The sequence below is a fragment of the Heteronotia binoei genome, chromosome 21 (assembly GCF_032191835.1).
Source record: "Heteronotia binoei isolate CCM8104 ecotype False Entrance Well chromosome 21, APGP_CSIRO_Hbin_v1, whole genome shotgun sequence".
Taxonomy (NCBI): Eukaryota; Metazoa; Chordata; class Lepidosauria; order Squamata; family Gekkonidae; genus Heteronotia; species Heteronotia binoei.
Genome location: NC_083243.1, coordinates 50,360,283 through 50,375,211, shown reverse-complemented (window position 1 = coordinate 50,375,211; position 14,929 = coordinate 50,360,283). Strand labels below are relative to the sequence as shown.

The window sequence follows — 14,929 nt, the reverse complement described above, 5'->3', positions numbered from 1 at the left end:
ATATTAGGCCGCACCTTCTGATGTCACCACTGTTTCATTGAGTCCCAGCAGGAACTCAATTGCATATTAGGCCACACCTCCTGATGCCAAGCCAGCCGGAACTGCGTTCCTGTGAGTTTCTGCTATTAAAAAAAAAAAACCCTGCTTATTTTGATTTATTAACACAGCCACAAACACAGTTCTTTTATCTATGTAGATTTGACATGACCTACACTGGCTGAATCTACATGGTGTGACCAAATCTGGGTCCTGTTTTGTAACTGTATTGCCATCATATTATACAAAGCAAAATGATGACACTGAATACCAAAAGTGTCATATTTTTCAGTTCCCTCCCCCACTAAACAGGTAATGGAGACACTGAACTGAAGAAAGGATAGATCTGGGAGAAGACTACATTCAGAGAAAGGAGGAGCTATGCAGAACCAAGTGGGTTAGCAAGGACAGAACCCAACGGCACACAGAGCTACAAAGCCTACTGTCAAGATCCTGAAAAGGAAATTTTGCTAGCTGCAGCTTCTTCTATCACTGCAATGACTTATAAGAGAACAGATGAGGATCAGACACAGCAGAAGGGGGGGGGGAGACTGCATTTTACATTACCTTTAACTAAGTAGTGTATTATTTTGCTCCAGACTTTTATTTTAAGTTAAATGCAATACAAATTTTAAGGGCAACCACAAAATTCTATCCCTGAGTTGCTAGCAAAAACATGACTAATGAGGACAAAGCCACACAATAACTTAATGCAGCATCTTCCTCCCTTCAGATGTGGTCATCTCATTGCCTGAGACTGTTCCTCTCAGTCTCAAGACAAAGCAATAGCTTTCCCTTATCTCCACAGAGTGGAAAAAACTTCCAGGGCATGCTTACTTCTCTAAGAGTACTTTATTTACTTCCCTCATTTATACCATCCTCGAATAAACTTACATCCTTCTCCTTGCCTCCATGTTATCCTCACAACAACTGTGTAAGGTAGGTTAGGCTGGAGTATGCGCAACTGACCTGGCAATCTTCTATGGCAGAGAGGGAGTCAAATTCAGATCCCCAGATCCTAGTCCAGTACTCTAACCATTACACGATGGTGGCTCTCAATGCTCAGTTAATGAAGGGATGCAGGTGCAGACCTGAAAGGAAGCCACAAATACTTTTTGCCACAAGAGATCAGGAAGAGGTTGCAAGAATGCACAGAAGAATTATACAAGAAGAATCTCAATGTCCTTGACAACCATGACAGTGAAATCGCTGACCTTGAGTCAGATATCCTGGAGTGTGAAGTCAAATGGGCCTTAGAAAGCATTATTAACAACAAAGCAAGCGGAGATGATGGTATCCCAGTTGAGCTATTCAAAGTCCTAAAAGATGATGCTGTTAAAGTGATGCACACATTATGTCAACAAATCTGGAAAACTCAACAGTGGCCACAAGATTGGAAAAGATCAGTTTATATTCCAATCCCAAAGAAGGGTAATGCCCAAGAATGTTCAAACTATCGCACCATTGCACTCATTTTACATGCCAGCAAGATCATGTTAAAGATCCTATGAGCTAGGCTTCAGCAGTATGTAGATCAGGAACTACCAGAAGTTCAAGCTGGGTTTCGAAGTGGTAGAGGAACTAGAGATCAAATTGCCAACATTCGATGGATTATGAAGAAAGCACGGGAGTCTATTTCTGCTTCATTGACTATGCTAAAGCCTTTGATTGTATGGATCACAACAAACTGTGGCAAGTCCTTAAAGAGATGGGAGTACCAGACCACCCCACACATCTCCTGAGAAATTTGTATAAGGGTCAAAAGCAACCGTCAGAATGGGATATGGAACAACTGATTGGTTTTTAGAATAGGAAAAGAAGTTTGACAAGGATATATATTGTCACCCTGATTATTTAATGCAGAGTACATCATGTGGAATGCTGGCATGGATGAAGCACAAGCCGGAATTAAGATTGCCGGGAAAAACATCAACAGCCTCAGATATGCAGATGATACTACTCTAATGGCAGAAAGTGAAGAGGACCTAAAGAACCTCTTGTTGAGGGTGAAAGAGGAGAGCACAAAAGTAGGCTTGAAACTCAACATCAAGAAAACTAAGATCATGGCATCCGGCCCCATCACTACTTGGCAAAAAGAAGGGGAAAACATGGAAGTAGTGACAGACTTCACATTTCTGGGATCCAAGATCACTGCAGATGGTGACTGTAACCATGAAATTAAAAGACGTTTGCTCCTTGGCGAACCTGGGCAGTATAATAAAAAGTAGAGACATCACCTTGCCAACAAAAGTCCGTATAGTCAAAGCAATGGTATTCCCAGTAGTAATGTATGGCTGTAACAGTTGAACCATAAGGAAGGCAGATCACAGAAGAATAGACGCTTTTGAGCTGTGGTGCTGGAGAAGAATCTTGAGAGTCCCTTGGACTGCAAGAAGATCCAATCAGTCAGTCCTAAGGGAAATCAACCCAGATTGTTCCCTGGAAGGTCAGATGCTGAAACTGAAGCTCAAATACTTTGGCACTCACTGGAGAAGATCCTGATGCTGGGAAAGACAGAAAGCAAAAGAAGAAGGGGACAGCAAAAGATGAGATGGCTGGACAGCGTTACTGATGTAACAAACACAAATTTGAGCAGACTTCGGAGGATGGTGGAAGACAGGAGGGCCTGGTGTGACTTTGTCCATGGGGTCACAAAGAGTCAGACTCAACTGTGCTACTAAACAACAACAGGGGAACACAACACAAGACACATCTCCCAGAATGTGAGATGCTATCATCATAAGATCCTTGAGCATCACTTCACGCAGCAGCAGAAAAAAGGTGCAAGGCACCATCACCTCCTCAGTTTATCTTAAGTAACTGATTTTTCATGTGCACCTTTAGCATATAAAGCTATTTGTGAACAAATGGAGCACTAATGCTCTGTCTGTCTCTGAAACCTGCGCAAACAATATAAATGGAAACTGAACTTTAATAACTGGATGAAATATGTATTTATTGGTGCCAGCTAAAGAAAACATGGTCATTCAGACTCAGTATACATAAACAATGATTTCTTTTTAAGCTCTATGACAGCTCTTCTATTCATGATTCACAAAGTGAGTTTGCCCTATCCATGACAACTGTGTAAAATGTAAGCATGCACATTTTTGGTGACAACTCCTGGATACATTCCTATTATGGCCTAGGTCTGCTGGTATAATGTAATGCTGAAGACAATTTTGATACAGTTCCCATACAGTCTTCTATGGAGACTGAAAACGCAACCTCCATCCAGCCTCTAACCATATTCCCAAACTCTTCTCCCACACCAAGTCTGCAGTCCATCACAATTCTCCCAAGAACTATAAAAACCTCAGCCAAGACACCCAAAGCCCAGAGGATAGGATATGAGCCGTGTTGCACATATTAAGAACACAGATAGCGTGACTTTGGTATAAGGGAACACTCACCATACACAGCCAAGGAAGAGAACACACAAAGATATAGCTTATGTCTGACACTGGTCTGCTTCAAACCTTGGTAAGTACTCCATCCCAAAACACAAACCCAGAATGGAATTCCATTCCTCCATTTGGGGATGCAAGGGCAATAGGCAAGTGTAGTGGCAGGTTCTGTCCAAAACTGCAATGGCTGCAATCATTTTTCATTTCCCCACCTTTGTACTTAATCTCTATGCTGTCTCAACAATCCTCCCTCTCTCCACAGTTGCTAGCAATAAGTATGCATAGGACAGAACAGAGGTGGATAGGGGCACAGATATGCCAGCAATACAGTAGTGCAATGCACTTCCAGTGTAAACAAACCCCACCCCCAGCCCAGCCACTGGCCTGGGCAACTCCCCCCATTCTATTTTAAATATTACTACTGCTGGCCACATAGTCATGGTGTCTGTTGCCTTGCACTATCAACACACCATGGGGCAAACCCAGCAGAAAGTGCAGGCAAGGCTCCAATGCAATTCTTTACAAGAGATGAGTAAGTATTGATTCAGTGACTATACTATGCCCACAAGGGCTACATCCCACCATCCCCCGGGGCAACTCAAAGCACTATGTATAGACAACCAGAGACTTGCTGTTTGCTACTGCAGAACATTACTTGTTACTGTCCTTACGGCTTTTTGATCCTTTGCAAACAATCCACCAAGGATAGGGGCCAGTATAGACTTCACTCACAGGTCAATGTCAGTCATCAACTGACCAGATAGCTTTACCATGCAGAAAAGTCTCATACATCCCACCAAAAAGTCTATTATAGTATAAATCAGGGGTGTTATGTGGCCCATGGGCCAGATTAGGCCCCCGTAGGACTTCTATCAGTCTTGAGAGAAACTCACTGTTGCCTGATTCCTTCTCCATTTCTTGCTTCCTTCTGCATCACAACTTGCTTTGCCAGGCTTGCTCAAACAAGCTACAGAACAAAGCCTCTATTTTCTCCATTGGCTGACCAGTATATGAAGTAACTTGTGTACAAAAGCTCGCAATGCCCAGCCATTTCATGTTTCCCTGTGGGTCTCAGACTCAAAGAATTGACCATGAGATTTCCGTAATGAATGTCAGTAAATCAAAAGTAAGTTTGCAACTTACAGATATGCACCTGAACAACACCTGAACAGCATACTCAAGGTTGCTACAGCACAGACATTGTCTCCAGATTTTAATTCAAAAATTCAGAGCAAGAGGTGTCAGTTATCAGTGTTAAATAAACAAAACACTGCAAGAATGCTAACATTTTAAGCATATTTTATTGAAAGTTTTTCTAAATAATTGTGTTTGTGTTCTTTATAAAGTTTATATCTCTGCTACCTGACATTACACTTTATGACACACATGGCACAGTCCAAGAAGGTCTTATTTATGTGAGATCTAGTCCTCATAACAAATAAGTTCAACACCCATGGACAGAAGGACAACATAAACAAATAGGCCATGGGAGAGAGAATGCTATAGAAGTTTTAAAGCTTAACATCTATCACTGTATATCTCTGTAGAATAATATTAGTTGTTAGTCTTCATTCCTTGGACTTCAACCCTATGCCTATTGGCATTCTTTTTCAAACAATGAGGCTGAACAGCTCCTTAACTATTTGCAAAACACAAATTCATTCTTCTCATCACTTTCCTCGAATGTCAGCTATTGCCAGAGGCAAAGTAGTCGTAGGTGCCTGATTAGCCAAACAATAAATTTTTTATTCTATTTTTTGCTGGCAAAGAAGAATCTGAAGCATTTTGCCCAGTTCTCCCCCTACAATAAGTTTGATAATTCATAAACTTGATAGTTAATAAGCTACAATGGATGCAAAAAACCCCCAACAACTCAGAAATATGGTCAATGCACTGACTGCCTTAGGGCACAGGTCAACAAAAATTATTTCTCTTCCTTATTGCCTTTATGTGAGGGCAAAGGCGGCCCCTCATTTTCATTTGATATCTTTACTTTTGCACTTTAAAACATCAGCATTTGTGAATTTAGAAAAGGTGAGGATGGCAGAGAGGAAGAAATACAAATCAAGTGTGAAGACAAGGTGGGGAAAGTGAAACATATAGAAATAAGTGGCTCTCAGGGAATTTGGCTTCCTTTCAGATTATATATTGGTGAGAGGGCAATGCTACTAAGTAAATCTGTAAGTGCTCTTGCATGAAATACCCAAATTCCATGCTCAAAATCAGTTACAAATAAGAAGCCTTTGCAGCCATTTACTACATACAATGTAGCCTGGCTTCAAAATCAGGATTATTGGTCAGGAAGAAGAAAGAACAGCCTGGGAAAGAGAACCGGTGACCACAGGTGAAACATTCACAGAAAGTTTGAGTAGGGAACTCTGTAGCACATGGACTTCCTACACAACATTCTTCCAGTTTCTGGGCTATTGCAAAACACTGGCTAGTTTTCCAAGCTGTTCTCTCCCACCTTATTTCAAATACTTGTACCTTGCCGCCCCACAGCACAAGGTAATTTACAGCATGCATTAATACAACATTAACATAAAAAGATTGGAGGAACAGTGGCAGCAATGAAAACATTCTGAAATAAATATTTTACAATTGTGTGATCTGCTTTCAGAGAGAAAAGTGGATTATTAATACAGTAAGTAAATAAACAAGCATTTATGAAGTTAGCTCCTCATCACCTCCTCTGCAATGTCATTCCCCAGAGTTTTGGTCCAGGTGTGCAGAGGCCTTGCTTTGCATGTATCTATACTTCTGTCATACAGAATACAGAGCAGAGTCTTTCACATAGAAGTGAGCTGGCAAATGGGCACCTAATACTAAAGCCCTGGAAACTAATATATCGTCTGTGTGAAAAGACATCTTAATATTGCATACAACTGCATCTTCAACACCAACAATGAAATTCAATATTAGTTTTCTGTTGACAGCAAACAGGCATGAGAATAATGCAGTCCAGGACTGAGATTTGTTCTGCCTTTCCAATGGCTTCAAAGTTGTTGCCAGTTTATAGCAGGATTACCAAAAGAGGATGGTGATGGGTTTATTGTTTGAGCAAACTGGGGTCAGCCAACAAGTGAATCAGGCATCTGGCTTGTAGACAACAGTATTGATCTCTAAAGTTGTTGCTTTTTTTAAACACACTACTCTGATATATTTGTAGCCTGCATCCAAGTGCCTAACATAAAAACATTAACAACAGTTATATAAATCAGATTGGGTACATAAAAAGGGATAAACAGTATCACTATGGAAGCAGAATTCTATACAGCGTATCCCAAACAAAGCAAACCTCACCTTGACTTTTCAAACACATTTGGTTAACAAGTTCATAAATATTTGGGCAATGTACATTCTCCAATTTCTACAGATCTTGTAAGAGTTGCTCCCTAAAACTATGATCCTGGATGCACTCACCTAGGAAATAAGTCTAACTGAAGTCAATGATACTTACATCTAAGTAAACAGGGCTGGCCAAAGTGTTTTGGTTCCCTCTAAAAGCTATGACTTTGTGCCCTTGCTTTCAATAAAAAACAATATAACAAGTCTAGCATGAACACTGATTTTTTTTAAAGTTTTCATTAAACCTAACATGATTTTGGAGTTTTAACTTATTTGTATTAGGACATTAATTTTTGTAAACATTTAGAACTTTGTTTTACGTGTTCTCGCTTTCAGAAATTGGGCAAGAAGCAATCTGAGACAAAGTTTAGAAGCTATTTGGAGGCCCTAAGCTTTGAGGAACCCACAACCAAGACCTGTCCTGCCCCACCCATCAGGGCCAAAGCCTAGGAGCTTTCTTGGCAGACTTGAGCACCACCACCTCTTTCACACCGAGAATCCAAGCAAGCAACAGTATCTTTCCAAGTCTTTGCACCACAGTGGAGGATCAGAGGGATCAAAGCTGCTCCCAGCCTGGTCTTTGAACCAAGGCTCTCTGAGGATGCAAACCCAGCTTCTTTGCTCCAATTTACTCAACCAAAGCAGAAATCATATAGATAGTAATCAGTGTTAATGTCAAGTAGAGAAGTGTCATCCACTGCATATGTGGCAGTCCATGGAGACCAATAACAGGTGGAGAAGAAAAAGAAAGAGGCACTGCTCAGGAAAGATGCTGCTCATGCCCTCAGCAGAGAGCTGTGTCCTTGGGGTAGAGAAACTTTTGAACTGGCAAAGTATCAGGGCACACTGGAGGGAGGTGGTGGCAGTGTGCAACATGGGATATATCCAAAACCCACCACAGGAATGTAACTCTGGGCATGAGGGATCCCTCCCAACAAGGAGCAACCCTCAGCAGCATGTGTGGTCTTCACTTATCCCACAGGATGTGTTCCAAATTGTCTATAAATTTCCTAAGAATATTTGTAGGGCTGTGTATTGTTTCATTGATCTGATATCAGAAAGATCAGGAATGAAAACAAAAATCTGCTGATAAACCAACCGTAAAACACTTCTAGTAGACACACACACTCAAAGCCACTGCCACTGGAGTCCCATGGATGGAGGAAGGAGAGTTGGCTGGTGCAGGCAACAGAATCTTGTCAGCACAAGGATAACAGTTGTTGACCATGAAGACTCCTCTCACCCAGCCAAGCTCAGTTAGTAAGTGGGTGGAGATTTAGCAGCATCTCAGTGGAGCAAGGATGAGTGTGGCTGAAAAGTCCAGAGGAAAGGAGGAAAACCTCGGCATGGGCTTTTTAGCACTCCTCAAAAACTTGATACCCAAGGTGTGATTGGGCTGTCCTACAAGTCAGCATGCTTAATATTTAGGTATTAAGAGGTATTGATAAGGAAAAAGGCTGCAAGCTGTCAAGGACACCACTGCACTATGCTGCAAATAGAAGCATGCATTCAGTTTACCCAAACAACCCCCCAAATACCTTACTGGTATTTTTTTGTTTGGGGGGGGGGGTTAAGCTGGCTACCAATATAGCAGGGCCTGAACAAAAGCTGATATAATTCCATGGTCTCTTTAAATGCCTTTCCCCCTCCATTGAAAGTAATGGAGAATGGGGGCACCTTTTTGGGGGGGCCCATAGAACTGGACACCTCACCCAATTTTTTTAAATCTTGGGGAGGGCGTTGAGGAGAGGCACCAGCAGCTATGCTGCAAATATGGTGCTTCTACCTAAAAAAAGCTTCCCCAGAGCCTCAAATTGATTCTCCATTATGGGTATGCTCATAGAATGGAACGGGGGGGGGGGGGAGGGGATTCCAGTTTCCTGAATAGTTTCCAAATCTCAATGGATTGGTAAAAGCAGAGATACTTGTACAACCATAATTAGTCACTATTCAACTCCTCTACATTTTTAAGATTGCAGACACCATATATCAAGCATAAGCAATGTGTCAGTATTTTTCCTAGTCAAAGCCAGCAAAGGAACACACACATGAAGCTGCTTTATATTGAATCAGACCCTTGGTCCATCAAAGTCAGTATTCTCTAACATAGACTGGTAGCAGTTCCCCAGGCTCTCAAGCAGAGATTTTTCATATCATGTACTGGAGATGCCAGAGACTGAAGCTGCATGCCAACCATCGCCTTACCATCGAGCCACAGCTCCTCTTTAAATAAGGCCCCAAACCAAGCCAAAGATAAACATTCCCAAGATTCACTGATAAATTCTGGAAGGATTATTTTAGACAATATTAGATGGTGCTTTTAAAAATTACTGTAAAGTTTCTTGCTCTCACATGAGTGAGATGGTCCAGAATGTTCATGAGTTCATGGAAAGACTGTAGAATGTTTGCAGATCACCCACCATGAGAGAACACTCTCAGACTTTCAAGCAACAACTTCAGCTCTTGGGGACAGAGTAAGGATCAGATGAGGCCCCAAGAAGCAAAAAAGTTAAAGGATGAGGCACTCAGAAATAAGGCAGCTTAAGGATGGATGCAGAATAGAGAATGAAGTGAAAAACAGAAAAGAGAGTGGATGTCAATCCGTGCTGTGATAGCATACCATTGATTTGAACTAATTAGTCAATTTTGGCTACAAACTTCTAGTATTAATTTGTACTGCCAACACTTTTCTGCTGAAAAGGGCCTATGGTGGCTGACACTAAAGTTCTCTTTAGTTCTGTGAAGAACAAAACATACAAGAGAAAAGCGTCACCAAATCCCCAAGATGCATCTCTTCACACAGAAGAGATGAAGCTGCTCATGAACATTCTGGACCATCTCCAGAGCAAGAAACTTAGAGGAACCAAGCAAGGCCAACAAAAATAAATATGCTATGGCTCCAAACTATACAATCTAGATTCTGCAAGTCAATTAAAACGAATGCTATTGATTTAATCTCAGATTATGTGCAACTGGGTAAGGCCCTTTAAACAGTTCAAAGGTACTCTCTCTGATCAGAAAGCCTACAATTACCGTAATTTCATTTTAACTTGAATGTAAGTTGTCATTAAAAGGTACAGATATATGTAGAAATTACATATGTTATTTCAGCGTACACACTGAAATGCAAAGAGTACTATATCCACTAGCCCAAACAAACTATGCATTTCTGCAGATGTGAATTGCAATGAAAGTCGGCATATTAGTACGCACCTACTCTACATTGTCCCATGGTGATAAATGCTAATATAGATTAGATTACTCCTACTTCACACACACCCATTCCCACAACTCCCCTCTACTCCCTATATCCCTAAAAACAGAAATACAATCTTTCGCTTCTTCCTTTGAATCCTGGTTGGTTGTTCCTGTAAGGCGGCGGTGGCCAACGGTAGCTCTCCAGATGTTTTTTACCTACAACTCCCACCAGCCCCAGCCATTGGCCATGCTGGCTGGGGCTGATGGGAGTTGTAGGCAAAAACATCTGGAGAACTATCGCTGATCACCCCTGCTGTAAGGCATGTATGAAAAAGCAGATGTACTGTATGTGCATCTCTTAATCAGTATTGCCAGAGCTGCAAAATCCCAGAGTTCAAACAGCTAATAGCTTTTATTTTCATATAAACCGGGGGTGGCCAAACTGTGGCTTGGGAGCCACGTGTGGCTCCTTCACACATATTGTGTGGCTCTTGAAGCCCCCACTGCCCTGTAAGCCAGCTTGGAGAAAGCATTTGTCTCTTTAAATTACTTCTCCAAGCCAAGCCAGCTGGTGGCTTGGAGTATGCATTTAAAATAAGTTTCTTTCTTTCCATCTCTCCCTCTCCCATCTGTTTTCCTTCCCTCCTGTCTTGCAGCTCTCAAACATCTGACATTCATATCTTGTGACTCTCAAATACCTGATGTTTATTCTATGTGGCTCTTACATTAAGTAAGTCTGGCCACCCCAATATAAACCTTGCCACTTCTTACTATGCAGAATTCATAATAATATAATAAGTGCCCTTCTGGATCAGACTAGTGGCTCATATAGTCCAGCATCCCATCTAACACAGTGGTCAATCAGGGAACAGAAGCCAAGGCCTTCCCTTGATGCTGCCTCCCAACACTGGGATTCAGATGTTTACTCCCTCTGAACCTAGAGGCTCACTTTAGTCACCATGGCTACAAGCTACTAACAGGCCTATCCTCCATGTATCTATCCAATCCCCTTTTAAATCTATCTATGCCTATGGTCATCACTACATCACGTGGCAGCAAATTCCACATTTTAATCACTCACTGTGTGGAGTATTTCCTTTTGTTCAACCTTAATCTACTGCCATCAGCTTCACTGGATGCCCTCAAGTTCTAGTGTTTTGAGAGAGAAGTTCTTTCTCAGATCTCTCCTCCCCATGCATAATTTTATAAACCTCTATAATATCCCCCTGTAATCCTCTCTTTTCTAAACTGACAAGTTTCAGACTCTTCAGCCTTTCCTCATAGGGAAGGTGCTTCAATTCCCTAATCATCTTGGTTGCCCTCTTTTTCCAGTTCTGCAATGTCATTTTAGATATGATGACTAGAACTGAACACCATATTCCAAATCAGACTGCACTACAGAGCTATTCTATACAGAGACATTCTAAGATCAGCCATCTTATTTTATCTCCCTTTCCTAATAATTCCACAACAGAGTTTGCCTTTTTTTTTTTACCGCTACAGCAAACTGGGTTGAAATTTTCAATCATCTATCTACTATGGCCAAAAGATCTTTTTCTCTCTCAGTCTCAGCAAGCTCAGACCTCATTAACCTATACCTGGAACTTGGGATTTTTTGTCACCCACTCACCAATTTATGGAGATCCTCTTGAAGCTCTTCACAATTATCCTTGGTTTTCACTATCCTGAATAATTTTGTATCATTTGCAAACTTGGCCAATATACTATTCACCCCTAGTTCAAAATCATTTATTAATTAAATTAAATAGTGCTGGCCCCAATGACTATTTATGTGGACCCCAATGCTTACCTCATTCCACTGTGAGAACTGTCCATTTATTCCTAGTCTTTGCTTCCTATCCTTTAACCAATTTTTAATCCATAAGAGAACCTATTCTCTTATCCCATGACTTTGGTGAGATAACTTGTCAAAATATTTTTGTCCAAGTATATAACGTCTACTGGGTCACTGCAGTCTATGTACTTATTTGCTTTCTCAAAGAACTCCAAAAGTTTGGTGAGGTGGGGCTTCCCTTTGCAGAAGCCATGCTGATTTTCCCTCAGCAGGCTTTGTCCCTTTATATGCCTAATAATTCTTGTTCTGATTATAGATACTAGTAATCTGCCTGGTACAGACATTAGACTAACTGGCTTGTATTTTCCTGGTTCCCCTCTGGACGCCTTTTTAAAATTTGATATAACATTTGCTATTCTCCAGTCTTCTGGCCCTCTACCATCATTGCTCTCCTGCCAAAAACCAGCCCCCCATTAACTATTATTCCTTCTCTTCAACTATTTCACAAATCTAGGACCTCCTTAGCTTCTGCCCTGAAGATTATGTTCCTACGAAGACCTCCCTCATTTTAATTATGTAACTTGGGAGAACACTTCTTCTAAAATCCAACTAACTTTCCCAGTATTTGTATTCCTGGGTGTGGTATAATGAGTGCAATTCACCCTGACTTCTTCTCAAAGCCCTGTCCTCTGTTCTATACACTGAAAATAACCTGCTCAAAATGCTGCTTAAGTATTGTGTGTGCTTTAGAAAAAAGAAAAAATGGGCTTGAAACTTCAGGGATGGTCTTGCTCTTGTCCCACTCTAACCTGCCTGCTACCCTATAAAGATCAGTAAGGGTATTCTCTAAACCACACTTTCAGATGAAGAGCAAATTTAGGAGAAGACTATGCGATTCTGGTAAAAGAAATCTCCAGGCCCCCACATGGATGTGACCCCAGCAGCAACTGAATCTGAGGCATCAAAACTCCAGCAGATAAAGGTGTCTCCCAACACTTGCTATCTGAAGACGCCAGTGACTGTACCCGGCAGCTTCCCGCAGGCAAAAGCAGACACTCTGCCGCTGCTAGCAGGAGTAGACAACGAATGGGGTCAGCCACGCTCCCCTCCCCACCTCTTCTCGAATGTCAATGGCTTGTAAAGTGCAGGGCTGGACCCGGATCTTTCTGAGGCTGGGGTGTGTGTCTCACTGGCGACGTCTGCGGACAGCCTGGCCTCGGAGACCGGAAAAAGGGGAAGGAAAGGGGGGAGGGGGAGCGGGAGAGAGAAAGGAGAGTGTCCTGCTCTTTTTATCCGAGAGGACTTCCAGAAAAGAGAAACGCCCAAAGCGGGCAGGTGAGGAGAAGCACCAGGCAGGCTTTCGACCGGCGTCTCCCTCGACCGTGCTAGCAGGCAAGACGAAGCTGAGGCACAGTTGGCCGCTCAAGGCCACCCTGCCTCCCTTCCCTTGCTCTGCCCGCCGCGTGGGTGGCAGACACGGCTCCCCTTCCCAGAGCTTCGGCTTGCCTCTCCCTGCTCGCCCCATGCTGGATTTGGAGAACCGCCCTGGGACTGGCCACCTGGCCCGGGCGTGCCCCACCACAGCCCCGCTCACCGCCTTACCTGGCTGTGGGCGTCGGCGGGGCCTCGCACGTAGCCGTTCTTCAGGCCGCCGTTCTTGTTGAGGCTGCAACCGTTGGCACGGGGCGGCCCGCCCAGTTTTTCGGGGCCCTGCTTCATCCTGCCGGCACCGACAGCCACAGCACAGACGAGAATCCGCCCTCGCCGCCCGGCCCTGCTGTTCTATCGCACCGGAAACCCAGGCGGAAGCGCCCTCCAATCACAGGCCATTACATCACTTCGGTGGGCGGGGACTGTGCAAATTACTACGAACACGCTTCGTCCGGGTGAGGGAGAAACCAGAGGCTGGCTGGCCTATAGGAGGCGGAGGGATCGAGATGGGCAGGGGGTCTAGAAGGGGGCGGAGTAAAGAGGCGAACCATGCATTAGGCAAAGTTTGAGTCCGGTGTGGTGCCTTTAAGACCAACAAAGTTTTATTCATAGTGTGAGCTTTCCTGTGCGCGCACGCTTCCTTAGATGAGGAGTAATGGAGTAACTAGTCCATATATGTAGGTAGAGGGTGAACTGCAAATTAGGATACAACAGAATGGAGATGTTTTAAGGGATGCAAACTGGAATAACAAGCTAAGTTTATACGGTCACCATTTGTTTGGATTTATTTCTGGGGCTGGGAGGGGCAGTGAAGCAAATAAATAGAATTTGAGATAGGAGTGTGAATATATCCTTCTTAATTATGGCGTGCAAAGAATAGTTAACTGAGACCCTGTTATTACTCTCCATCTGTTTCCTCTCAAACATGAAGGTATAGGGTTGCCAAGTCCAATTCAAGCAATATCTGGGGACTTTAGAGGTGGAGCCAGGAACAAGGTTGTAACAAGCATAATTGAACTCCAAAGGGAGTTCTGGTCATCACATTTAAAGGGACTGCACACCTTTTAAATGCCTTCCCTCTGTTGGAAATAATGAAGAATAGGGGCACCTTTTGGGGGGGCTCATAGAATTGGACCCCCTGGTCCAATCGTTTTGAAACTTGGTGGGTATTTCAGGGAGAGGCACTGGATGCTATGCTGAAAATTCGGCACCTATGTCTAAAAAAAACAATGCCCCCCCCTTCCAGCCCGGGATATCTGTGGACCAATTCACCATTATACCCTATGGGAATCAGTCTGCATAGGGAATAATGGAGTGTCCTGCAGACATTTCTGCCCGCCCCCCACTTTCTGATGTCCCTGAAGCAGGGGGAGGGCCTCCAAACAGGGGGATCCCCTGCCCCTACTGGGGATTGGCAACCCTATGGAGGTAACTAACAGCATCCTTTTCTTTTTGAGGTGGGGTGATTTGTAGCACAGTGCTATGTCTCAGATTCAGGTGGGTGGTTGTGGTGGTCTAAAGCAGCAGAACAAAATTTACAATGAAACTGTGCGCTCATGAAAGCTAATACCTTGAATAAAACTTTGCTGGTCTTAAAAGTGCCGCTGGATGCATTAATTAGGCAGGGAGGTATGAGAGGGGTCAAGTTAAATGCTGCCCTGTCCAGTCAAACTTCTAAGTAAATAGGCATAAAATCCCATTACATTGTGAGCAT

General features: G+C 43.0%; 1 protein-coding gene across 1 annotated transcript in view; it reads right to left on the bottom strand.

The window, feature by feature from the left end:
- The window catches only part of SPTLC2 (serine palmitoyltransferase long chain base subunit 2), a 119,028-nt gene extending 105,353 nt beyond the window's left edge, over positions 1-13,675 (bottom strand). Inside the window, exon 1 of the mRNA XM_060262996.1 lies at positions 13,387-13,675. Within this exon, the coding sequence (XP_060118979.1) occupies positions 13,387-13,503 (117 nt within the window). The 5' untranslated portion in view covers positions 13,504-13,675. The remainder of the gene's footprint in view (positions 1-13,386) is intronic.
- Positions 13,676-14,929: the final 1,254 nt, after the last annotated feature.